The following is a 24,098-nucleotide window of genomic DNA, read 5'->3' as shown; positions in this document are numbered from 1 at the left end:
CGGTTTGCTAACTTCACAGGTGCACACAGGAGTTTGATATTTATAAATGTAGCTCGGATGTGTATTTTCTTTAGCTAATGTCCTTTTGCCTTTTGTATTAACGAACCAAACATATATGCCAGCCAGACATTATTCCAACATTTTATGTTTTCACATGCTCTACTTGATTGTAGGATCATAATGTTGCATAATCATAATTGATCTTCCAGCACTTTTCTCTTCATTTTGGCTTCCCCTTCCTCTTTATGACTTACAGCTAAGTACTACTAGCATCTTTTCTTCGCGAGAAAAAAGGGAATTGATCCACAGTATATTCAATATTCTTCTATAACATTGAAGCAATAAATTAGACCCCATCCTGTTAAATATAGTATATTTCTTCTATCCGTATGAATAGAAGACAATGTCACGAAATATATAATAATTCATATATTCTATTCAATCAACTGAGGTAGACTTCTTTGATTCTGGTAAATAATTTTAGAATTTAAGTAAAATATGTGTAACAAAATAAAAATCTAGTTAAAATGTATTGAGTAGCATCTAATCACATATCTATTGGTAAGTTTATTTATTTTTATAATATCATTTAGATAAATGTTAGTCAGCACCCTTAAAGGACATTAGTCAGCAAGATCCTATATCTTTTAAAAGTACATTAGATAATTTGGATGAGGAAAAAATATATACACAATTCGTTAAGTATTGTGTGTTGTTTATCAATTAAAATTGGAATTTCATTTCAGTAATCTGCATAATCCTTTAATTCAAGTTTTTATTACATGAATTATCAAGATAAAATTATGATCGGAGAACAACACAAACAACACCTCAGGAACTTTTTCTAATAGGTGATATCTGATTGGTTTAGAGAGTAAATATCTTTAAACATGAAAATTAAACTCATACTTTATCCAATTGTGCATCAACATGTTTCGCATGACATTCTCTGTTACAATACTATTGAAGATGTATCAACAAACATTACAAAATCTTTTAATTGTTCTGTCTATACAAAAAAATAATATTCAGAACAAATGAATCAGAATCAACCAATATAAAATTATGTCCTAAAATGATGAATGTGTTGAGCCAATAGCAATTCTTTGATGGTGGTGGTAATGATGGTATGTATGGTGATGGGGTATGTAGAGATCATAAGGTGCCCAAAGAAAATCCACTGAGCAAGGCATCTTGGCATCAAGCCTAGTCCATGGTTTCCCTTTACCACTCCAATGTAGCAAACTAACTGGACCAGGATGCAGAGTCCTACAACTATTTCTTACATTATCCCCTCCAAGACCATGTTGGTTCCATCTATGTTCAATGGCCTCAACATTACCACCGAAAGCCAGCAAAAAGGGAGGGAGTGACCCCAACTTGTAGATCCTTCTCTCCTTTTGAATCTCCATCCACTTCTCAATCTTCCTTGTGTAGTCACCCGCTCTCCATCTCACCAAGTCCATCACCATCACCCCAGTGTTGAAATAACAAGGCCTTTTCCCTTGGAAGACCTCAGAAAACTCAGCACTTGACCAAAACTCATAGGAGAAATATCTGGTGAAGTTTGCATGACAGTATTCAGGAGCACCAATGACTCTTGACCCTGTCAATGAAACCTTCCAAAGCTCTTGAACATCATCAACAACTATAACATCAGAGTCCAAGTATATGACCCTTTCAATGCATTGATCAAGCAAATCAGGAAGGTAACTTCTTGCATAGTTAAGAGGGTTGTCAAGTGCCTCCCTAATTGAAGGAGATATGAGATTGTCAACAAGACTTTCCCTAAACACATAAACTTTGAATCTCAATGAAGGGAAGGAGGTGTGAACAATCCTTTCAAACACATCCTTGCTATCCAATCTTGCATCCGATGCAATGAAATGAAAGAACAGATTCAGCGGGCAGGAAGTGTGTTTCACGACAGAATGCACTGCAGCAATAGACCCTCTTAAGTAGTGCCAATCAATGGTCATGGCAACATGAACAAGTGAAGGATCACATACTAATTGCGCATTGGTTGTGTCAATTAGAGTGCACTTTCGCTGGTTTCTGTATTCTGGGGCCTCTCTGAATTGCGCAAAAGGATCAACTTCTTCAACCTCAGTTTCATAACCATTTGTTCTGGCAAATGATCGAATTCCATTGGCTGGAATGAGAAGCAAACAAGCTGAGAACACAAACACAAAGAGAATTGATCTCGAGAGGAACATCACTATTCACTACCCTTTTCAATTCAGACCAAAACAAAGTTTAATTGAGACACCAAAAATAATCAAGAAAAGAAAAAGAGAGAGAGAGAGAGAGAGAGAATTGGATTCGACAAAGTAAGAGAAAAGGCTAAAGTGCATATAAATGGAACACAGGAATTGAGTAAACGCGTTTGATATATTTTATCTATTTATTTGGTGAATAAATTTAACGCGTTTGTTATGATGTCATGCGACCAAGTTAATGTGGTTCTTCTAGGAACCTTCTCATGTGTTTCTACTACATACCTATGTATATGTGTGTGTGTTTTTTAATTATTCTTTGATTGAAAAGGTAAAGAAAAATATTCATTTAACCTCGGATGCTAAAACGATTCCGCTTTCGGTTCGGTTAATAGTACATTGAAGACAGAGATACCATCGTGACCACGTGCTCTGAATTTACATTACACGCTTTTTTTAATTGAATCCGTATCTAATTAAACAATAGTAATAGTCTTGGCTTGGCTGGCTCAACAAGGAACGTGTCTAACTCCAACATTATTATAAGATTTTTTTTAATCCTCTGTTTCGTTACCAAAAAATCATCTTGATTAATCTAAAATTTAATCAAAAAATAAATTAAGTCTGATGAATAATTCTTTTATTTGAATATATTTCATATATTTTATTTTCCCCCATAAAAATATTGGTATTGTCTCCATGAAATATTTTTTCAAAATGAATGTAAAAAATTACAAAAGATAAAAGAGAGAATAAATTGGTATTAACTTTACAATTTTATCTTTTTTAAATTTTGACAATAGTGATAATGAAAAAACAAACAATTAGCGTAGAATATGTTTTTAGTTCCAGTACTTTTGGTAAAATGAATATCAGTCCCTATATTTTAACTTTGATCAATTTGATTCCTGAATTTTACAAAAACAGTGTTTTTCATGCCTAGTCAGAAATGGTTTTCATTGTGAGGAAGGATAAAATCATTTTAGGGACTAAATTGGTTAAAGTTGAAGTCCAGGGATAATATTTCCCAAAAGTCACACTAAAGACATATTTTATGGTAAAAAAATATAATAAAAGCCTATTTTAAAACATTTTAAATCTAATTTTTATTTTTTTAATATCTACATATACATACACGTAGATAGTTAAAAGGTTAAAATGTAATTTGTATCTTCAATTTTTTCAACTACAATTTTAGTTTCATTAGTTTTTAATTAAGACATTTTATCTTTTGCTTCTAAAAAACTTACAATTTTAGCTCTTAATTTTTTAATTGAGATATTTCGTTCCCATTTTAAAAAATAATAATTTTAGTCCACGTGACAAATTTCAAACGTTAATTGTATATTTTTTAATTTTTTTATAAATTAAGTTTATCAGTAATTAAATAATTTTAAAAAATATTTCACATGTGACACATTTAAAATCAGCATTAACATGAAATACATATCAACATTTAGAATTGGACACAGAGATTAAAATTGTTGATTTTTTAAAGGTAAAAAATAAAATATTCCAATTAAACATAAGGGACTAAAATGATAAAAGTTTAAAACGGGTTGAGTGTCTATAAATATGGATAATATTAATAAATTCATAATAATTAAGTATTTTCTAACAATTTTTATAATATATTTTTTTTACATTTAGAAGAATTGAGAATTATAATATAAACTAAAATATATTTTTCTTTCATGTAAAATTACTAAAACATGAATTTCATCTAGCAAAATTTTTTCTCCTCATAAACTTAAAATATACTACTTTTTAGCTTAAAATTAGATTCGATTGATTTCCATACCAATCTGTGACTCTCTTTTATAAGTATCACTCCCTTTGCTTACTACTCTCTATCCTGTGGTGCGTTATTTGTTAGTTGCCTTTGTGGTGGAATTAACAGGATCATAACAAGCCCAGATGTTTTGTGTTGAGCTACAGTTGCGGCAGCTTTTTTGTAATTTGCGGCGGTTTAATCCCCTGAAAGCTTAAGAAAAGAGTAACCAACATTGTCTCTCCGCTGGACTCACACATAAATACCAAAATCAATCCAACCTAATGTAGTAAATTTTTAATTTTATGAACATAAAAAAACAGATAATTTTTTTTATAGAAATCAAATTTATATTTTAATAATTTTACATGAACGAAAAACATATTTTAGTATATAATATATTCCAAACAAAAATAGAGAATAATAAAAAGAGACCTCTCAAAATTTTAAAATTCTTATTTGATGAAACAAATATTTTACTTTAATTAATTCTTTGAATCTCAACAATTGACTAAATGATTATTATGATTTTCGAGTTGCTGCTACTGGGAAATTGATAGACACACTGCTCTTAGTATTTATTTGACATAAACATACATAGTTAGTTGTGGAAATATACTGCAGCAATGATAGTTTGGATTTTGGAGGGTCATCTTAAACAAAATAAAAGTATATGTAAAGTCTTCAAAATTTGAAAAATCGAAGGCAGCCAAAAGCTTGCCTTATAATTGCCTGTGCGAATATTTTTTTTTTACTTAATATTTTATGCATAACACCATTGATGCCTTGAATTTTTAATTAAGAATTATTAAGTATTATAATAATATACATCACCCTACCTTTGTCTCTCTCCATGCATCTTTCCGATACAACTTTATTTATATATTACACTTCTAGAATTCAAGTAAAATTCTACGGCACAAAAAAGCGTCTAAAGTCAAAGTATTACAGTCAACGATGTACAAACCTTATTTCGGTGTGCTGCGTGCATGCATACTTTTGTCATATATATTTTTAAAAAAGTTTGTTGCATCCTTAAAATATGAACTTCAGTAAAGAGGGTGAAAATACATGTTTATTCTTAAACTAATCTATTTTTTATATACGGTATCTGTGATTATATAATAGAGATTGAATGGACTAACTTGTGTTAGATCGGTCTAGTAGTGATGAAGGATTTTAGAAAGAGTTTAGAGAGAAAAATAATTTTCAATTTAAAATAATTTTTTTAATCAAACGTTTTTCAAAATAAAAGAAATGAAATAAGAAAAAATATTACCATTTAACTTACTGATAATTCATTATTCATTTTTTTAAAACATTTTCTAAGTTTAAAGTTAAAAATTAACCCTTCCTCCCTTAGAGCATTTCCGGTAGTAGATTTTAGGCGAGTTCTTAAAAATTAACAGTTCTTAACTTAGTTCACTATTTGAGGAGGATGTAGATGCTATGTGAATGTGTAACAACTGTTATTATATAAAAACGGGGTTCTTGATCTTAAAAAAAAAAAAAAACAGTTGAGAAGTAACTTAGAGTAATTCTAATGCAAAAATTTAATTTGGGTTCTTAATTCTCTTTTGATGGTACGTCCTTTATTGTCACATAAGTATTAAGAACTTTTATTAATTTTTACTCTAATGCTAAAGTTTAAGTTGCATTTTTTTATCTTATTTTTAGCAAGTCTTATTTTACTTTTCCACTTAGACCAAAATCTTCTTTGACTTAAAAAATTGTTTTAAATTTTAAAAAATAGTTGAGAAGTAACTTAGAGTAATTCTAATGCAAAAATTTAATTTGGGTTCTTAATTCTCTTTTGATGGGTACGTCCTTTATTATCACATAAGTATTAAGAACTTTTATTAATTTTTACTCTAATGCTAAAGTTTAAGTTGCGTTTTTTTATCTTATTTTTAGCGAGTCTTATTTTATTTCTCCACTTAGACAAAAATCTTCTTTGACTTAAAAAATTGTTTTAAATTTTTAAACAACCTTAATGAGAGTTGTTTATATAAACAATTTCTAAAAAAAAAACTCAATAAAAAATTCATTTGTTTCAATGATATTTACAAGTTCTTAAATTTAAGAACCTTTCAATAATAATAAAAAGCACTTTAAAACCAGCATGTAATTTCGTTGGAAATACTCTTACGAAACCAATATAAAGAATTATAAAAATATAAGATAAAATGTGAGACTTATTTTAAATTCTTACTAGAGTGAAAAATTATTAAAGTACGACGGACCTATATAAAAAAAATATGTAAGAACCTTTGATATTAAATGCTCTTAAATCCCTCTGTTCCAATGCAGCAATAAAAATGCACACATTTAACATATACCGTTTTGTTACCAAAATATAAAGTTATAATTTTATAAAAAAAATCAAAAGTTTACATACAATTCTTTAAAAAAATTGAGCCAAGGGTCGTGTCATGCTTCTGAATCTGATTTCTTTGTTGTCCTCTTTTATTATTATTCTAGTATTGTCTCTCTAAAATGATGGAATTTTGAAAATATAACTTTTAAAATGACATGATTTTGAAGGGACAACACGAAATTCTCTCCCTCGATAAACCGTAAACCCAATATATATGCTAAAATATCATTTGAACCCATAGCTTAAAGGTCAATATCTAACTTCACTGATGGCAAAAGAATTGTAGACAAGACTAACAACCCTCCCTTCTCCAATCAAACAAAATATCGCTATCAACTTTGTTTGGCCATAAAAAGGTTGTTGCTATTTGCTAATATTACTTTAATGGTCGTTGATCGATGTCAATGGTCACCCAAAAAAATTAGCAATTAAAATAGCCATGATGTCAATGGTCGTTAGGGATATAATATGCACTTACTAAATTAGTTTATACTTCAGTATTCCATTACTTAAACTGATCAGAATTCGCATCAAGAAAAAGTAATGGCATGGTGGAAAGATGGACACGAATGGTCAATTGGAAGCAATAAATTGCGTAATATTTGGTTTCAATGGACAAAAATACACCGAAAAAAATGCTTAAATATCCGTAGATTGGAATACATAACTTAGCAATATGGTATTTGTGACAAGTTTTTAGATTGTTTGATTATGTTTTTTAACTGGGAAAATAAGGTATTCATTGACGGTGTAAGTTATACAGTCATCAGTCATCAAATTGTTCATGATAAATTTGTTAATTTTTACTATAAATTATATTAATTATGATTTTTGATTGATTGACTATATTAAAGTTTTTACACTAACAATGCATGATCAAACTTTTTGAATTTAAAATGATGTTAGTTATGCTTGAGAATAAGAGATGCATGTTATATTTGAGCTCAAAAGAAAAAATTGTAATTTTTAATAAATTTTGGTCAATTATAAAAAGTGTGTTTAAAAGAGTGGGTTGTTAGCATTTTCTCTTGGTTGAAATTTATTGAAAATTACAAAATCACAAGAGTTATCTAATGAGATGTGAAATCCATAAGTTTTTGTAACTTCTAATAAATTTCAACTAAAACAAAGTGTGTTGTAAGTATTTCTCAGCCAAGTGAGTGAAGAAAATTTACAAGTTAAAAGGTGTGTAGGGTCTTAAACAAACCTAAGATAAAATAGGACAAGTAAATTTAATCATCTTAAAGACCTTGGATTCATCAAAAGTTGATTTGGGCTACATTATATCTCAAGAAGGCACAAGTAAATTTAATCATAATTGCTATTTATGTTGATTATTTGCTGGTTACAGGAAATGATTAGGAGATGATAAAGGAGTTCATAGCTGAAATGCTCCTAGCCTTTGAGATAACAGATCTTGATTGGTGACACTTTCTTTTTTCTTGGAATGGAAGTGCAACAAGATCTCAATGGATTCTTCATATGCCAATCAAAGTATACAAGAAATACTAAAAAATTAGCGTTTATCTAAGTATTTACAGCTTAGAATGAATAACTTAGTTTTAGGAATCTATTATTTGTGACAAATCCTTAGAATATTTGATTCTTTCTGGGCCCTTAGTGGAGATGGGCCCAAAAATGTTGTTAGCTTTGGTATTTCACAAATGGGACTTGCTAGGTGCACCAGCAACATTGTTGGGGCACCCAACAATTATGTGAATGAGCTAAATTGCCCTTTTATTAAATTAAAAAAAAAAAACAATGCGCCCCATCTCACTCTCACTTCCTCCGCACCTACTCTTCTTCCTGTTGCCATTTTCGTGTGTTTTTGGAGCTCCGTTGGTGTGTTTGCTGGCATTTTCTGTCATCGAGGTTAGTACCTCCTATCTCCCCTCCTCTTTAATTGCCATTGGTGATGTAGTTTAGGCGTTGTGGCTTTAGGGTAGAAGACTTCGTTTTTCTGAGAAACCATGGGAGGAGAGGAAGCGTTTTTCGCTTACGGAAGAACCTTCTTCCGTATGCGTGATTGTCTGAAAATGCTTCGTACGAAAGAACGTTCTTTTGTAAGTTCCTATGGAAGAACCTTCTTCTGTAAGAACTTACAGAATAAGGTTCTTCTGTAAGAAGAAGTTCATTCGTACAGAAGAACTTTCTTCCGTATGTTCATTTGGAAAAAGGTTCTTCCGTATGAAGGATTTTCTTGTTACGGAAGAAGGTTCTTTCGTATGTTCTTACGTAAGAACCTTCTTCCGTAACAAGAATATCCTTCATACGGGAGAAGGTTGTTCCGTATGAACTTACGGAAGTACCTTCTTTCGTATTAATGCTTTTCTTCTTATGGAAGAACCTTCTTCCGTAAGAAGGTTTGAAATTTTTTTTTATTAGTTTGCTTAATTTTTATTTTTTTGTTATGTTTGGAGATAACATTTTTATGTATTAGGTAACATTTTTTGTTTATGATTGATAGATAACATTTTTATTTATGCTTGATAATATTTATGTTTGAGATAACAAAAATTAAATTTAATATTATATATTTGTTTTTTATGTTTTCTGGATTTGCATAAAATTCGGTTATTAGGTTCTAGTAGAGTGTATGATAAATATGTAGTGGTTAGGGTTGAGTGTGTAGGGTTTAGTTTATGTGTTAATGATATGAATAGTTAATTTGACCAAAAAAACTGCATGTTCTTCACGATTTTCAGATCATGGTTAGAACAAGAGGTTTAGGTCGTGCCTTAGCTAGTGTTAGAGGTAGAGGCATGGGCCAGGATGAGCATCATGCTGATGTTTCCCAAAGGCGTAGGCCTACTGCTTTTGCCCGTAGGCAAAGGGTTCATGTTGATGTTACTGAGGATGTTCCTCAGGTGACTGAGGATGTTCCTCATATGGACGAGGATATTCCTGAGAGGATTGCGGACGTAGATGCTGCAGACGTAGAGGGCATAACTATTGATGGTGCTAAGGGGTCACCTGCTGATCATGCTGAGGGATTCCCTGGTGGGCCACGTGACCCATCGGTCCTGACTTCATTTGGCGACCATGTGGCACATAGCATCTGGAGTGGAGAGGTATTTTAATTTTTACGTAAAGTTATTTGTTAATTATTTGTTTTTGTTGAGTTGTTTGCGATAATGAATTTTTAATAAACTGTTATGATGTGTTCTTTAACTCAGGAACGACCTGAGTTGAAGTTAGTCTCCCAAGGTATGAAGGTTGATAAATTTGGGAGGTCAGCACCTGAGATAGAAGGCCTAGTGGCGGCCACTGGATTAAGTCCACTAATTGGGTGTTCTGTAGTCACCAACGATCCTAGACTTATATTCGCATTTTTCGAGAGGTGGCATAGGGAGACCAGCACCTTCCACCTTCTAGTAGGAGAGTTGATGATCACCCTGGACGATGCGGCGGCACTCCTCCATCTTCCCATCACAGGCGTGTTACACAGCTTTGAGCCTCTGCTTATGGATGAGGCAATCTTCTTGTTGATGGAGCTGCTTGAGGTCTTTGGTGATGAGGCTGGAGTTGAGACTGTACGGGCGCATGGGGCATACATACGAATTTCGTGGCTTCGGGAGGTCTATCAGAGTAGATGCCATGTCCGATGGTGGATTGTAGCAGCCCATGCTTATCTCCTCCACTTGGTGGGTTGCACTCTTTTTTCTAACAAGAGTGCAACACATGTTCATGTGGTTCATCTGGAGGGTTTTCGAGACTTGGGTCAGACAAGGGTCTATGCTTAGGGAGCTGCGACACTAGTGCACATGTATGACCAGCTAAATGAAGCTTGCCAGACCCCTACACGACAGATGACTAGGTACTTGACTTTATCACAGGTAAATGTTGTGTTCGTAATAAGTTAAATTGGATTATGATGTAAACATGTTTTTTATCTTATGTTCATGTCATGTTTGTAGTGCTGGATATATGAGCACTTTCCTAGTGTGCATCAGTGCGTCACTGATGATGCGTATGCTGAGACGACCCCATGTGCCTCCTGGTGGCTGACTACGAAGGCTCACATGAGGGGGGTCACAGGAGCGTCGTACCGGGCACGTTTAGATGCTCTGACGATCACAAACATGTGCTGGATGCCTTACGCTGGCCACCGAGGAGTTAGGGGCTTTGACCTGATTTTCTGCTTCCAGGGTCAGCTGAGATGGGTCCTATTGTGGTCTTTGTTCGACCAGAGAGGGTGGTACGACAATTCGGGTACATTCAAATGATCCCTCTGTCGCCTGTTAGTGCTTCACTGTCATATGAGGAGATAGGCGACAGGTGGATGCATTTCTTGGACCATGTAGTACCTGCGGGTGAGATTTGTGTTGTCCCTGGACAGGTATCAGCAGACTACATGGATTGGTTTTTCTAGATATCTCATCCATTCGTCACACTGACCCAGGCAGGTGATCAGCCCAGACATCCACCTACCCCACATGATGAGGAATACGTCGAGCCACATATCCCGGAGGTTCTAGTGGCATTTGATCTCCCTAGACATTCAGTGGTAAGATTAGTTGGTTTAATGTTTTATAAATTGATTTTTATTTAAAATTTTGTAATAACTGTGTTTTTATGACTGTCACAGGATGCTTGTGAAGGTTGTGAAGCAATCGCAGAAAGGTTGGAGCGTGTGCTCAACCTTAGGATGGTCACTGAAGGCACAGAGTTACACGAAATCATGCAAGATTGCCTCAGGATCGCTAGGGGTAACACCTCAGATGGAAGTCTCAGGGCGCGACATAGACGCCGCATAGATCATTGATACATGTCTTTTATTGTATTTGATAACATTTTAGTATTTGTTATATTATTTTTGGTTACAACTTTTATTGAATTTATTTTTTGCATTGATTTTTGTTGTGCACTTGTCTTTTAAAGATGTTTAGAAGTTCAATGCTAAAAGTATGCATATGATAAAACACTTTTTTACAAAAAAAAATCATAATGATTTTAAATTTCTACAACAAATTACTACAAATAAAACATGAAAAATATCAACCAGTTTAAAAGATAACTACATGTAGATTTATGATCTATTATCAATAATGTTTTTAAGTTTATTTTAATTTAAAAATATCAAATAAATGAACAACATAGAATAAGAAAAAAAGTGATATTGTGTATAAAAGTTACAAGAACAACTTGAGGCAAGGCTTGTAGCACTTCTAATGGAAAGTAAGGCGTATTGATGACAAGACTTGTCATATTTGACGATCCTAACACTGATTTCCAATGTTGGGAAAGTTGTGAACAGTCTTTACGTTAGGTATGCCAAGATAATGGCATGAGGTCTCTGGTTATTTTACTCCGATGTCACATTCCTTGTTGCTGTTTTCTTCTTAATGGTGACTAGCATGTCATTTGTTTAATATATTTTTATTTTTGTTGAACTTAATTATGGTAAACCTCTTGCGATGGATTTTGAACAATTAAATGTTTTTGTGGTCACTGCCACTTGTCTAACCTTGGTATCATAAAAATACATGTGTTCTACAATTGCGTTAGAAACTACAATAATCATAAAAAAAGCCAAACACAATTTTTTTTCAAATTCAAACATTACATTCACTTCAACATGCTGGAAAGAACTAAAATTTGCATGAAAAATTAGGAAATAAAACTTGCATTCAATCCTGTAGCGATGTAGCCATGTCGTCTTCCATTTCCATAACCTGTTTAGTAAAAACAGCTAAAATTTCTATTGACCCAAATTATTTCCAATAGTTAGATTGTACTAAGACCTTCAACACGTCATCGTTAGTTTTCAGTTCAATAATTTCAAATTTGATAACTTTGTCTGAATACTCAAAATAACCTGGTTGTCGAAAAAACAATCGCCTTACCGTTTGTGATGCATGAATTCCATGAGGGAGAATCCCTTGAGGTGCAACTTGCTTTATCAAATCCTTCAGTTCATCGATGGTACATCCTGAAGGAATTTTAAATATTTTAGGATTTTTTCCTGTGAACGCGTAACCTACAAAGTTATTTTGGCGTGGCATGTTCCACCCCGCGTTGTAATACAGAAGCGCATCATGAATAGGGGTCATAGTGCATTCAAGTAAGTTTATTATTCCATCTGGTGTTCTTCCAACGGTGCATAATAAATCAATCGGACCAACACACGAAAATTGATCATTACACATTAACATTGTGTTGACATTGTCATCATTTATCAATTGCATACATTGAAAGCGAATTTGGTTACCCGTATCTATGAATGACTGTCGGTAGTGAATTTCATCCAAAAATTGTTTGTCGGTTAACTGAAGGGTATTGTGTATTTTAGTTTTTAGCCTTGCAAAATCACAGCTGTTTGGTACTCAAATGGTCATCGGAGTGGAAGTTTAGAAGTAAACCCCGCTATCATTGTGAATAATCGATCCATTTGAAAAAATGAAACCCAACCTTGAGTTGACAATCGTCTGACTGCTAGTTTCTCCTAAAAATGCCATACTTTGTGTAACAATTGGGAGAGTATGTGAAAGCAAGCTCATGTGTCATTTTTTAGCGTTTTCTGTGTCTCATATATATAGATGCTTTTCACCGACAGATTGGTTCACTTTTTATTAAAAAATAGACACGTGTTAACATGTTTCGTGTTTATGTTTCCTACTAAACCAATGTGGTGTCAAGCTTAAGGATTCTTTAATCCGTAAGACTTATACGCAGAAAACAAATAAAAAAAAATACGCAACGTACCTCCGGTAACAATCACACCACCACCGTCATAATCATCACTTGCCAACGTACCTCCTTAACATTATTGCCTTGACCAAAGTGGTCACAATGCATCTCTCCTCTCACAAAAATAAAAAAACGAGAACAAACCAACACATTCAACAAATGAATGCATTAAAAACATTATTGTTTAAAGGTAAAAAGAAGAAGAAACCAACCATGGATATTTTTGGAATACCAATTTATTGTTGAGTGTACAAACTATATGGCTGCTTCACGAGTTTCATTAAGCAAATCCATTTTAAAAGATTGAACGACATCTTTTGGGACAATTATTAAATCATTTTTTAATTCCCTTGAATTAGATTTAAAGTAAGTGAAAGTGTTGTCTTTCTATCCATTTGATAAACTATAAAAATCAGTTGCTCTCAGTATAACATGCATTTCAATACAAAATTTGTTACCGATATTGATTTAAACACGCATATCAATCATTTTCAATAATTCAAAATTAATTTTATCAAAACCATTTATATTGAATTATGAAACAAAGATCCTTTATCAATGACCCTACCCTACTTTCAGGCCGTCGACATCTGTATTTGATTTTCAAATCATCATGCCAAGGGAATAATGTAGAATGTGTAGCCCGCACCCCCTAATTGTGTAGTCTAGTTCATGCCAACGTGTCATGATTTTTATTCTTCTAAAACTCGAATAGACTTCAACAATGGAGAATTGATGGAGAAACAAAATGGTCAAAAAATAAAGCAAAAACACATTTAAGAACAGAAAAATGAAAAATGCAAAGAACAATATCAAGTATAAACTAGGGGCACGCAAGCTTTGGAACGGAGGAAGCAACTGTGTTGCAACTAATAAACAATTGGGTAAACAATATTCTACAAATATATAACGAAGCAAACTATTTACAAAGGAATGGGCACAACGCATGAGACCTCATAAACATATTACACACTCCCATCTATATACCCCTCCTCCACTTTCATGTGAAAATTCAAGTACTGACAACAAATAAAATTGTAAACCCAAAGGGTTCCTAGGTTGCTACACCAAGACTCAAACATATAGAATTATGTATGAGTCTCCTCAGCTGTTTTAGAAGATGTTAGAGAACAACTCTTCATGAAGATACAAATTACGAGCATGCCAACAATTTGCGGAATCTTTCCTCTCTGTCCCTGCGGAACCGAGAGGTTGTGGTCCCTGAAGGCGTTCGTCTTTTCTTTCTTGGTCGGAAGAAAAAATCTTGTGTGTCAAGAACATAAGAAATCTGCAGATGAAATTCACGAATAAGAAAAACAAAGCATTGTTCTAACCATTGGTTTTAAAGAAATAAAACAGAAGATCAATAGCCTTGTCAGTGTGTGGTGCTTTGAATGCCACCCTAGGCAGTTAACATTCTCAAATCCACACCATTGGTCTTACAATTGCAGCACCACACTGCAACCCCAAATATAATTTAAAACCTTTATGGAAAAAGAGGGCATATCTATATCATTATGAAGAGAAGATGAACATAGAAAAGGAAAGATTATGTCAATAATATTATAAATAAAGCAGTAGAGTGCAAAAATGGAAAACCAAGAAGTATGAAAAAGCAGCATACCTTAGATGAGCTGCAAGCTATCTTACATTCCAATCCATTAATTACTTTAACACCTTCCATGGCAGAGCATATTGCAGAAAGCTCATCTAATTTTCCATATTGGCGTTTGTTTCTGCATATATCAAAATAAAAAGCAGAAAAAACTCAGTGTTACCTAGTTGAAGAGAATATGCAATATTTCCATGTTGCTAAAAGTATGCAATAAAATCCACAACCAAAATGTTTAACCCCCAATTAGCAAATAAAGAAATAACCTGTGGTCAGTAAAAGATTAATCATGCTTACATCACAAAGTAACTGCTACCCCAATTGTCATTACAGAAAAGAGAGAAGTACTAAACCAAAAAGTTTAATCTTGCAGAATCTGTACCTATGCAGTATGATGCCATGGGGCTCCTTTTTGTTGGGAAAGACAGACAGAAAATCATTGTGCAGATAAAAAGAGAAATTTGGATCAATGGAAACGGCAAACAACTCAGGCTTTTCATTCATATTGTCCATGAGCTGGATGGATAGTCGTGAGGGGGTAGAGGACTGCAATAAGATGGCAAAGAAAAATAATATTAACCACAAGAACTCATGCTCCTGTTCACAAATCTGACTTTTTTCTTTTGGTTTTAGACTTGGGTACAAGGGGCCTACACATTGTAAACGATATATATTCTCCTCATGAAGGATGACATGAGCATTTGCATGATATACAGAATCATTTAACTTCCCAGGCTTGCGAGACTTTTCATATTCATATAATTGGAGAAGCTTATTGTCTACCTCATCGGTTGCGACAGTTTGAAGCTGCAGAAAAGGCAAATTAGAACCTTTGAAGTCATAAGCAAGTAGAAAATAAGATAATATGGCAACATACCTGTCTGACCAATTTGTATATTAACTTGTCCAATGTGAATAACACATATGACTGGTTCCCAATAATTGCCCGGCATTCATCTTCAAACTTTGCATTTTCGGCAGATCCATCAAGCAAGTTGTACAATGCATTGATAAATCTAAAAAAGTATGGACAATTGACATGTAATGAACACTTTTTTTGGGAAGGAGGGGGGGAAATAAGTTGTGAAAATTTACCTTGAATAAGGATCTGGTGAACTAGCATCTTTTGCTTTCCATTTCATTTCTGCGCTCATTGAATGTGTTTTTGCTGATAAGAGCCTCTCATAAAGAGCCTGCCAAGTTCAAACAGAGTTTATGACATCCACTGAGGAAGAAATTTCAATATCAACAACCACAAAATAACATTATCCTTACTTGATGAAGTCTAAAAAACACATAGAAGTCATCATTTCCATAGAACACCCTTGAGTCCTTCATTTCTTCGACAAATGAAACTGCTGATACATGCTTTGTGAGAGGTTTCACAGATGAAAGGAACCTCTCTGACAATGGCAAAGATGTGCCATCTCCTCCTGCTTGTGCATCACATATCCCCTCAGCTTCACCTTCACTCTCAGCCTTACCATCAACATCATCATGTTCTATATCCTCCTCCTCTTCATGATCTTCACGGAAGCATTCATCACCAGCAGATTCACTGCCTGAGACATCTTCACCAGCTTCAGAAACATTTTCACTGTCCTCATCATCTGCATCTGCATCATTGTCACCTCCAGCCTCAGGACAAGATTCATCCTCTCCATTTCTAGACTGATATTTCCTTCTTTCAATGTTGTGCTTTGACTTGGCCATTGATTGCACATTTGAATCTCCATAAGCAACAATGTTATCCTCCTCAGAGTCACCATTTGGTGACAATTCACCCTCTTCCTTTTCAATTTTGCAAGGCCCAACTGATTCATCGTGAGTTTTAACTTTACTGCTCTCACTTAGAACACCATTGGCCACTGGTACTGGAGTTGCCATGTCACATCCCTGAAACACAAAGATAAGCAAAGAGACATACCAATATCAATTGGAGAAAAATAAAATAAAATTCCCTGGTTTCAGAGAATGCAGAAAGAAAAGGAAAAGAAAAAAGAATGAGAAAGTAAATAGATCTAAACTGATTAGGTGCTTTTGCTAAAATGAGTAAGAGTTAAGTCTGCCACAATTGAGAACTCATACCTCCACCGATGGTGCATTAACACCCTGAGACTTGGATACAGAGTCATCAACATCAGTAGGTCGCGATGGAGTAAGGGCACGGCCTAAAAAAATAAACAAAATTTAGGATTGTGACTAGAGTAACATTAACTAAAACAGAAATGTAAAAGAATTGAATTGAGTGCAACAATTTCGCAACTATGCATAGAGACCTGGAGACACATCTAAGTTAGTTCTGTTCAGGCTGTTTTCTCCTCTAATTGCAATTGATACATTGTTTTTAGCTCCTTGCTCATCAGAGGTAAATTGTTTGCTAAATCCAGAAGCTTTATCATTGTATTCTACATTTTTCTGTCCTTTATCCATTAAAGGATCATCTCTACTAACAAGTTCGCCACCAACAGACCCATTTTCTTTATCATTGGATGCCACAGTAGTCCGGTGAACATTCTTCACTTCAGTTACTCTACCATCAGCTTCATTCTTATCAGATTTTGGTACCCTTGAATTCATTAAAAGAGAGTCTCCACGGGGACTTCCATCACCCCCGATATTTGGTGCACCAAAATTGCGAACATTATGCCCAGTTTTTCTGTCCTCGGCCCTTTCTGTTCCATGAGATTGGGAAGGAACACCAAGCATTGGCTCCAAGAAGGTACTCCAGAGCCTCATAATTTTATTTAACAACTCCTTACTTGAGAATAACTCCTCACATGAATAACAAACAAGTTTATACAGGTCTTCATGAATCCCAACATCAGAATATTCAAATTCCAGATGTGGAATTAGAGGCTGTTTATTTCCAGCTGCAATAGACTGAATAATATCATCCTCTTTCTGCTGCTTTTCTTTAATTTCTTTAATCTCAGTAACCAAAGCTGTATAATATCAAACAGAGAATCTTAGAACAGACTAAAAGGATCATGATACTGAAACATGCAATAATGTGTAATACTTACAATACAATTTTAAAGTTTTATAGGATTGTTACTAATAAATTTGTGTAGGTGGCAAGGCCAAGGCTTGCTAAGACTTATTTATTGCTGAATCTCTCTTTTATTCCAACAGCTGTGAGATCCGCAAAAACAAAGCAACTGCTTTCCAAGAAGTGTGTTTTCAGTATAATACATGCATGGGTTATAGGCAAAATGTGCCTTTGTATGCAGTCTCTATCAGTCTTTTACTTTCCAGACCAGTGTTTCTAATTTAAAACAGTTCAAAGAACTTTAAGCAGAAGGTAGTAAGGATATTCCAATCTCATCTGAAGAACAATAAGATAAGACTAAGAGTTGAAGAGTAGATGGCATACCATATACATTGTCATGCTTATAATACAGCTAGCTTCAAAATATTTATCATCTATACCCAGAAGACAGTGTCACAATATTGGCCATTGTAGCCATAACGAAGGCAAGCAGGAATTATAAACACTTTTTGTCATGCTTATACCATGCGAGCTACAAAATATCTATTGTTCATAATAGGCTTTTAAGCCACAGAACAGAACCAATGAAAATATTTCCTAATTGACCCATGTAAACTTTCTATGGTTCTACTGTCACTTATTGATGCATGTTCATGGAGCTCATGGCAAGTCAAAACAATAAAATCAAAATGAAATATGAACATAAAAGAAAATAAACTTACATTTGGTGCTCAAGTTCTTTGAATCTTGCTGTTTGAAGTAGAAGCTACGATGATCAAGTGATTTGTAGTGATTTTTAGCATAAATTTCAGCCCATACTTTATTGAAATCTGAACGACACTTACTCCACTCCTCTTGCTTCTGCTTCAGTCGAGTCAATATTACAGGCAGGGCATGGGTTGGGTTTTTACGCAATATGTCTATAACATCCAGACCATGATCACCGTATAAACGTTCAATGCACCTTAAATTCAGAACTGCAATGCATAACCTCAGACAAAATCAATTTATAAAGCTCTAATGTTGAAAAACAGCAGTTATATATATTAAAATTTTAGATCGAGGTTATTTTGATACATACCAGTAAAGTGATCTTCAATACGGTTCAGAGTCTCCATGCCAATTTTATTTTCATTGATGTTATTATACAATTCCTCTGCTTTTTTAGCAGCTGAACTCACAGACTCTAATAACATGTCCAGCTCATATCTAAATTAGAAATAAAAATACCATCATTCGATTATACATACAAAACTTTTAATCTTTGAGAAAATAATGACTCCATAATGAACAATGCAGCCAGGAGGCAGGAGAGATAATGCAAACAAAGAAAAATTGTCAGATCCAGGAAAATGAAGATAAAAAGAAATGAACTAACCAAAGTAAAAGGTAAACAGGAAAATCCAGCACAAGTTTTACCTGTCATCTTCACATCTGAACAAGCTCTCTTCATACTGATTTCTGCGCATATGTTTGAAAGAGTAATCCTCACTTCCAGAAGTCACAGATACCCAATGGTCATTCAAGACTTGAGCACCAAGCTCGGATCTCTGACTAGCTGTAGGAATTGGATACTGCAAAAAATGAGAATTGGGGGGGGGGGATAAGAGTTACACAAGAACTTAATTACATTATTGAGAATGCCAACAAGAAAGAAATAAAATAGAAGTTATATACATCTGCAGGCAGAAGTCGGTAGCTGGGAGTGCAACGTTTACAGTCACTAAGGTCAAGTTCTTGAATTGATTTTCCCATGTATTTCTCCCTGTATCTTTCCTTCTCTTTAGCTCCATCCATATCGCGCTTGTGCTCTTTGTCCTTGTCCTCCAATTTTGATGATCTTGATAAATGAGCATCAGTAGACAGCGACTCTGAAATCAACATTTTTGCAACATCAAATTGACCATCAATATATGGGAAGAAAAGAAAAAAACCTTTAAAATACTCAGCATAATTCAACATTATCTCTGAATGATTTCTTAAAAGATAATGATAATTCAGTCTACAAACCGGAGAACCCTACTCCCCAAAATAAGAAGAAATGGAAGTAAATGCATAAACATAAGGAGGACAAGATATATATTGTATATTAACGTACTTTTACTCATGACACCAGCAAGGAATCCATCTGCAAGAACAAATATGCAAAATATGATCTCAAGGATTGAGAAAATACAATAGTAATATTAAGGAGAAAAAAAAATAAGACTTGAAAAACAATTACCAATATTTTCACAACGCTCCAAGAAATCATTGAATTCATCCATAAGATCCGAATGCTTTCCGAGTAAATCAGTTACCTGAAATGTATATTTTGAAATGATATACATTAAGACTAGAGGCAACAGAAACTCATAAGAAAGAGTTTGAGCTTGCACAAAATCTGATGACCTAGATCTACTCATGTTTTAGTTAAGTGAACAGAAACTAAGAGAAAGGGTGAGAAAACTGAGAGAAGAAATATTAAAATACATTCTGCATATTGTGTTTCTGATGCAATCATACAAATGAATTGATTCTGTATTCTGAGTGGAACTCAAAATATATTGTGTTCCTGATACAATCATTCCGCATTCTGTCACCTCTATCTTTCTATCATGCGACCAGCATTTTTGTGACCACAAAACCTTCCTACAAAATCCCTTTCATTTTCTTTTCAGCTAAATCCTTCATGTCAATACTGGCTAAAACAAATACCAACATAATCTTAAGAAGCATATACCATCGGTAAAAAAATAAATAAAAACTAATTGTCTGAACTGAAGTAGCATATACCATCAATCAAAGCATTGAATAGTCTATCATGAGAAGCATATTTTAAACTGTCTTCTAGAATTCTGAGCAAAACTAGTACCAACTAATTTTCATACTTCAATTAATGAAACTTTATAAAATTCCAAGATAAATCATGCAAGTAATGTAACTTAAATAATGCAATGTCAGCAAGAATACCCAAAAATGAAGTATGTGAGTAAAAGCAGAGAGATGTCTTCTTGCAAGACTTTTAAGTATGTGACTCACAGAGGCAATCACATACCAAATTTTGCAAATCATTCCTTTTAATTATTCCATTGCTGAAAATATGAAGGCACTTCAAGAACGTTTGGTAATCATCAGAACTGCTCAACTTCTCCTTAACTTTCTCACAGAAACTGAATGCTTGACTATACATGCCTGGCATGAATAAAAAACAAACAAATAAATAATCAACAGGTTAGGAAAATATACAGGTCAATATGATCATCCAATCTCCCCGTTATTTATTTAAAAACGAAGGCAAGAAAAACTTGTAATCAAGAAAGATACTATCAGGACATATAAATGCTAAAAAGGAAACAAAAGAACTCCAAACAACTGGTGATGACTACATTCAATCATGCATATGATTTATTTAAACTCTAAGTGTGTGCTAGGTTGAGCTTGTTTTGAAGAAATAATCACTTATTTATGTTCACTTCCTACAAGAACTTTTGAAAAATAAGAAGTTATTTCTCCAAACTTCAGGATTTCTAAACATGCACTAATATTATATTACAACACTCTACAAATTGATCAACTCTAAAATATAAATATTTTTTAATGATGCATTTACAGTTGAACGAATTTTCAACAACTACACTAGTTTACTCTGTATTTACAGTAGAGTGTTCGACACAAGAGAAAAGTCAATATAGTTTCATATCCTCTGTTTTCTTAAGTGGAGGTTTTCTTCAATAGTGCCAATTATTACATTTAAATAGATAAAAATCTGCAGCATATTGTAAACAAGTTACTGGCAAACAAGAATAGCATTATGTATCTAAAATGCAAGATTATATGAATCATGTGTTCAAGCAATGCATCTATCCAAAGCATAACATTATGTGTTCAAGCAATGCAAGATTATATGAATCATGTGTTCATAAGAAGTAAAGTCAGAAGCCATTCCAAAACCTTCAGCCTTCTTGACAGATTTCTTTTTGTCAGGAAAGCGTTGCAAGTTCAAATCCCTGTTGTTATCAAGATCATGTTCTCTCTCATCTTGATCACGCATTCTCCTCTCCCTACTTTCACGCTTCCTCTGCTCCTTGTGTATGTTCATCATTGTCTTGTCATCATCCAGCTCAGGGCGTTCAGCACTCATATCATGATCACGATCGTGAGAAGGAAGCCTGTCTCGTCGATAACGTTGCTGTAAAAAGAAGTTTGTAACCCAATCATTAAAAAAAAAGCAGTGTACAAGATTCATGTACTGTGGGAGAGGAACAATCTTACTGCCTTGTCAGCTGGCATTTGGCGGATCATAGGGGCCATAGAACCCCGCTCATTGAAGCGATGCAATGAATTTCGAATATATGGAGCATGCTGTGTGGAAGGTGCAGCAGAAGTATCTGGTAAGAATCTAGTGAACTCCTCGAGCAAATCTCGATGGTCCTTAAAAAGGGTAGCAACCTAGAAAATATTTTTTTAAAAAGGAAAGAGAGTAAACATTCAACCAAAAATCTTTTAAAGAGAACACGACAAAATCAACGAAGAGTGCCCCCATTCAACAAAAATCTTTCAAAGAGAACACAACAAAAGCATCATAGAGTGCCCCCGAAAAAGTACATAGCATATTACCTCACTATAAACCTCACCAATGTCCTTATGCTCTTTGCGGTACATATTTAAAATGTCCAAGAATGATTTGTAAACAAGCTCATCATTTTGGAATCGTTTCTGTAGAAGAAAAACGTATCAGTTACAGCTAGTAATCAACAATATCAGTGAAATAAGTCAACTTCTGAAAAGGTCATTCACCTTTATCTTGTTCACAAAGCTGATTGCTTCTTCAAATTCAACAGTTTTCTTTGGAGGAGCCTCATCCTCATCAAGCGTTATCTCATAACCTTTTGGCAGGAATGTATTAAATCCAAAAATCAAATTGTTGTGCCCTTTGAATAACTCCTTCACCCTTTTTATGACACCGGCAGTGTCAGTCCTGGAAAGAACCAAAAGAAATATTGAGAAAAGTTGTTTCTTTATGTAGAAAACTCCACATTTCAAAATCATCATACAGTGTAAAGACTAATGAGTGGGGTAAGAATCTACCGTTGGGCCTTGAAATCTTTCATGACCTCAAGGAACATGTCGTACTTCTCTCTTTGGTCCTGAAACATGTCTTTAACTTCCTTCAAATAGGATAAAGCATCATTGGTAGTAAGCTTTTGGGAAGTATTTGCTCCCCCGCCAACAACACCTCCATTGCCACCTCCTCCTCCCCCTCCGCTTCCAGGGACTTGGTTTTGTCCATAGCTTCATCGCATAACATAAACACATGCACTTTCAGATACCCAGAATATTAACAATCATAATATGCTAATCTCTACAAGCCATCAAACATTTCACTTGTTCAACGTCCAAACTATCTAAAATTTATAATATCCTCATTCCTCAGGTTGAAAGAATGTAGACATTTATCCATTTTCTAAGTTAATCAATGAGGTAATTTACAACGTTACTCATATTACTTGCCTGGTAACTAATATTCACACATACAATTAGAACAAATCAAATTGCTTTAGCCATACCCTAATTAACACGTCCATTTCTTCTAAAATCCATGATCCCACCAGATAACCCATTCCAAAGTCAATTCAAGTTGAGTTAAACACAACCCTAACTAAACTCAACAACAATTCCACACCACATGCGAAAACACACACTTAACAACAGACCCATGTTCCATTCACGCAGCACAAAATAGGGCAAACTAGCAATTTCAGAGTCATAAATACAAAATTGGCAGATAAACAAAACAGATAACAAAAATAGGGCAAGAAATTGGAAAAAAAGGAAAAGAAATATACGAATCAGCACGTGATGAAGCAAAGGGGCGTTTGAATTGAGAGGCAGGATACATATCATCCCTTGCCCTCTTCATCTCTGCAAAATCAAAACCAATCCAATTAACAACAACAAAGAATGGTACGAGAAAAGCAAACGTAAAAACAAACCAGACCCAAAAAGTGAAAAGGGTAAAAAATGGTACCTTACGAGTTTCCCAGAATTTTTTCCCTTGAAAAATTTGCTGGAAAACAAGTTGAATAGATCGGCGAGAAACAAGAGAAATGAAAGAGGGAAGGGGTTTGATCAGACAAAATAGGTGGCTGGGTTGATTTGTTGTGTGTCTGTGTCCCTCTTCTTACGTTGGTAAGTTAAGAACAAGAACGAGTAATTGAGACAGAAACAACAACAGCAGAAAACGAGATTTGGACAGAGAAAAAAAGAGAGAGAATTTCGGGTGGAAAAAGGAGGAGAAGCGGTGGTACGTGCATGAATAAAAACTCAAAACTCAAATTTTGGAGTTAGAAGAAACAAGAGAAAAAAGTATAAAACATTCGGTTCGGAAGGCAAAAATATGAAAATGGTGAGTTGTGAAGAAGTGTGCGCGTTTTATGTTGTTGCAAATGTGGGAGGCT

The 24,098-nt window shown here is 34.2% G+C and overlaps 4 protein-coding genes across 7 annotated transcripts; 2 read left to right on the top strand and 2 right to left on the bottom strand.

Moving 5' to 3' along the window:
• Nucleotides 1-879: 879 nt before the first annotated feature.
• On the bottom strand, nt 880-2,334 carry LOC114381033 (probable galacturonosyltransferase-like 10). The gene has a single exon (XM_028340205.1). The coding sequence runs from the start codon at nt 2,214-2,216 to the stop codon at nt 1,071-1,073; it is 1,146 nt and encodes a 381-aa protein (XP_028196006.1). The 5' UTR covers nt 2,217-2,334; the 3' UTR covers nt 880-1,070.
• Nucleotides 2,335-9,072: 6,738 nt separating this feature from the next.
• Nucleotides 9,073-10,107, top strand: LOC114381642 (protein MAIN-LIKE 1-like). The gene is made up of 2 exons (XM_028340891.1): nt 9,073-9,435; nt 9,541-10,107. Exons 1-2 carry the CDS (start codon nt 9,073-9,075, stop codon nt 10,105-10,107), a joined length of 930 nt encoding a protein of 309 aa, XP_028196692.1.
• A 21-nt stretch (nt 10,108-10,128) lies between these two features.
• LOC114381641 lies at nt 10,129-11,129 on the top strand. Its single transcript, XM_028340890.1, has 5 exons — nt 10,129-10,200; nt 10,282-10,420; nt 10,513-10,703; nt 10,767-10,871; nt 10,953-11,129. Exons 1-5 carry the CDS (start codon nt 10,129-10,131, stop codon nt 11,127-11,129), a joined length of 684 nt encoding a protein of 227 aa, XP_028196691.1.
• Nucleotides 11,130-13,893: 2,764 nt separating this feature from the next.
• On the bottom strand, nt 13,894-24,098 carry LOC114382539 (paired amphipathic helix protein Sin3-like 2). Of its 4 annotated transcripts, none has more exons than XM_028342033.1 (23): nt 23,669-24,098; nt 23,487-23,562; nt 22,729-22,932; nt 22,438-22,618; nt 22,258-22,356; nt 21,916-22,089; nt 21,586-21,829; nt 20,696-20,832; nt 19,883-19,958; nt 19,757-19,786; nt 19,336-19,529; nt 19,078-19,232; nt 18,740-18,867; nt 18,381-18,635; nt 16,946-17,611; nt 16,755-16,837; nt 15,942-16,562; nt 15,762-15,859; nt 15,544-15,682; nt 15,321-15,473; nt 15,049-15,212; nt 14,679-14,790; nt 13,894-14,342 (listed from the first exon to the last, which is right to left on the bottom strand). In XM_028342033.1, the coding sequence occupies exons 2-23, from the start codon at nt 23,558-23,560 to the stop codon at nt 14,208-14,210; spliced, it is 4,122 nt and encodes a 1,373-aa protein (XP_028197834.1). In that variant the 5' UTR covers nt 23,561-23,562; nt 23,669-24,098; the 3' UTR covers nt 13,894-14,207. The 4 variants fall into 4 exon arrangements, with proteins under 4 accessions (XP_028197834.1, XP_028197836.1, XP_028197833.1 ...); XM_028342035.1 differs by having other exon boundaries at nt 21,592-21,829; nt 23,669-24,097; XM_028342032.1 differs by having other exon boundaries at nt 21,913-22,089; nt 23,669-24,096.

The sequence above is a fragment of the Glycine soja genome, chromosome 13, assembly GCF_004193775.1.
Source record: "Glycine soja cultivar W05 chromosome 13, ASM419377v2, whole genome shotgun sequence".
NCBI lineage: Eukaryota > Viridiplantae > Streptophyta > Magnoliopsida > Fabales > Fabaceae > Glycine > Glycine soja.
This window is presented reverse-complemented; position numbering and strand designations above follow the sequence as displayed.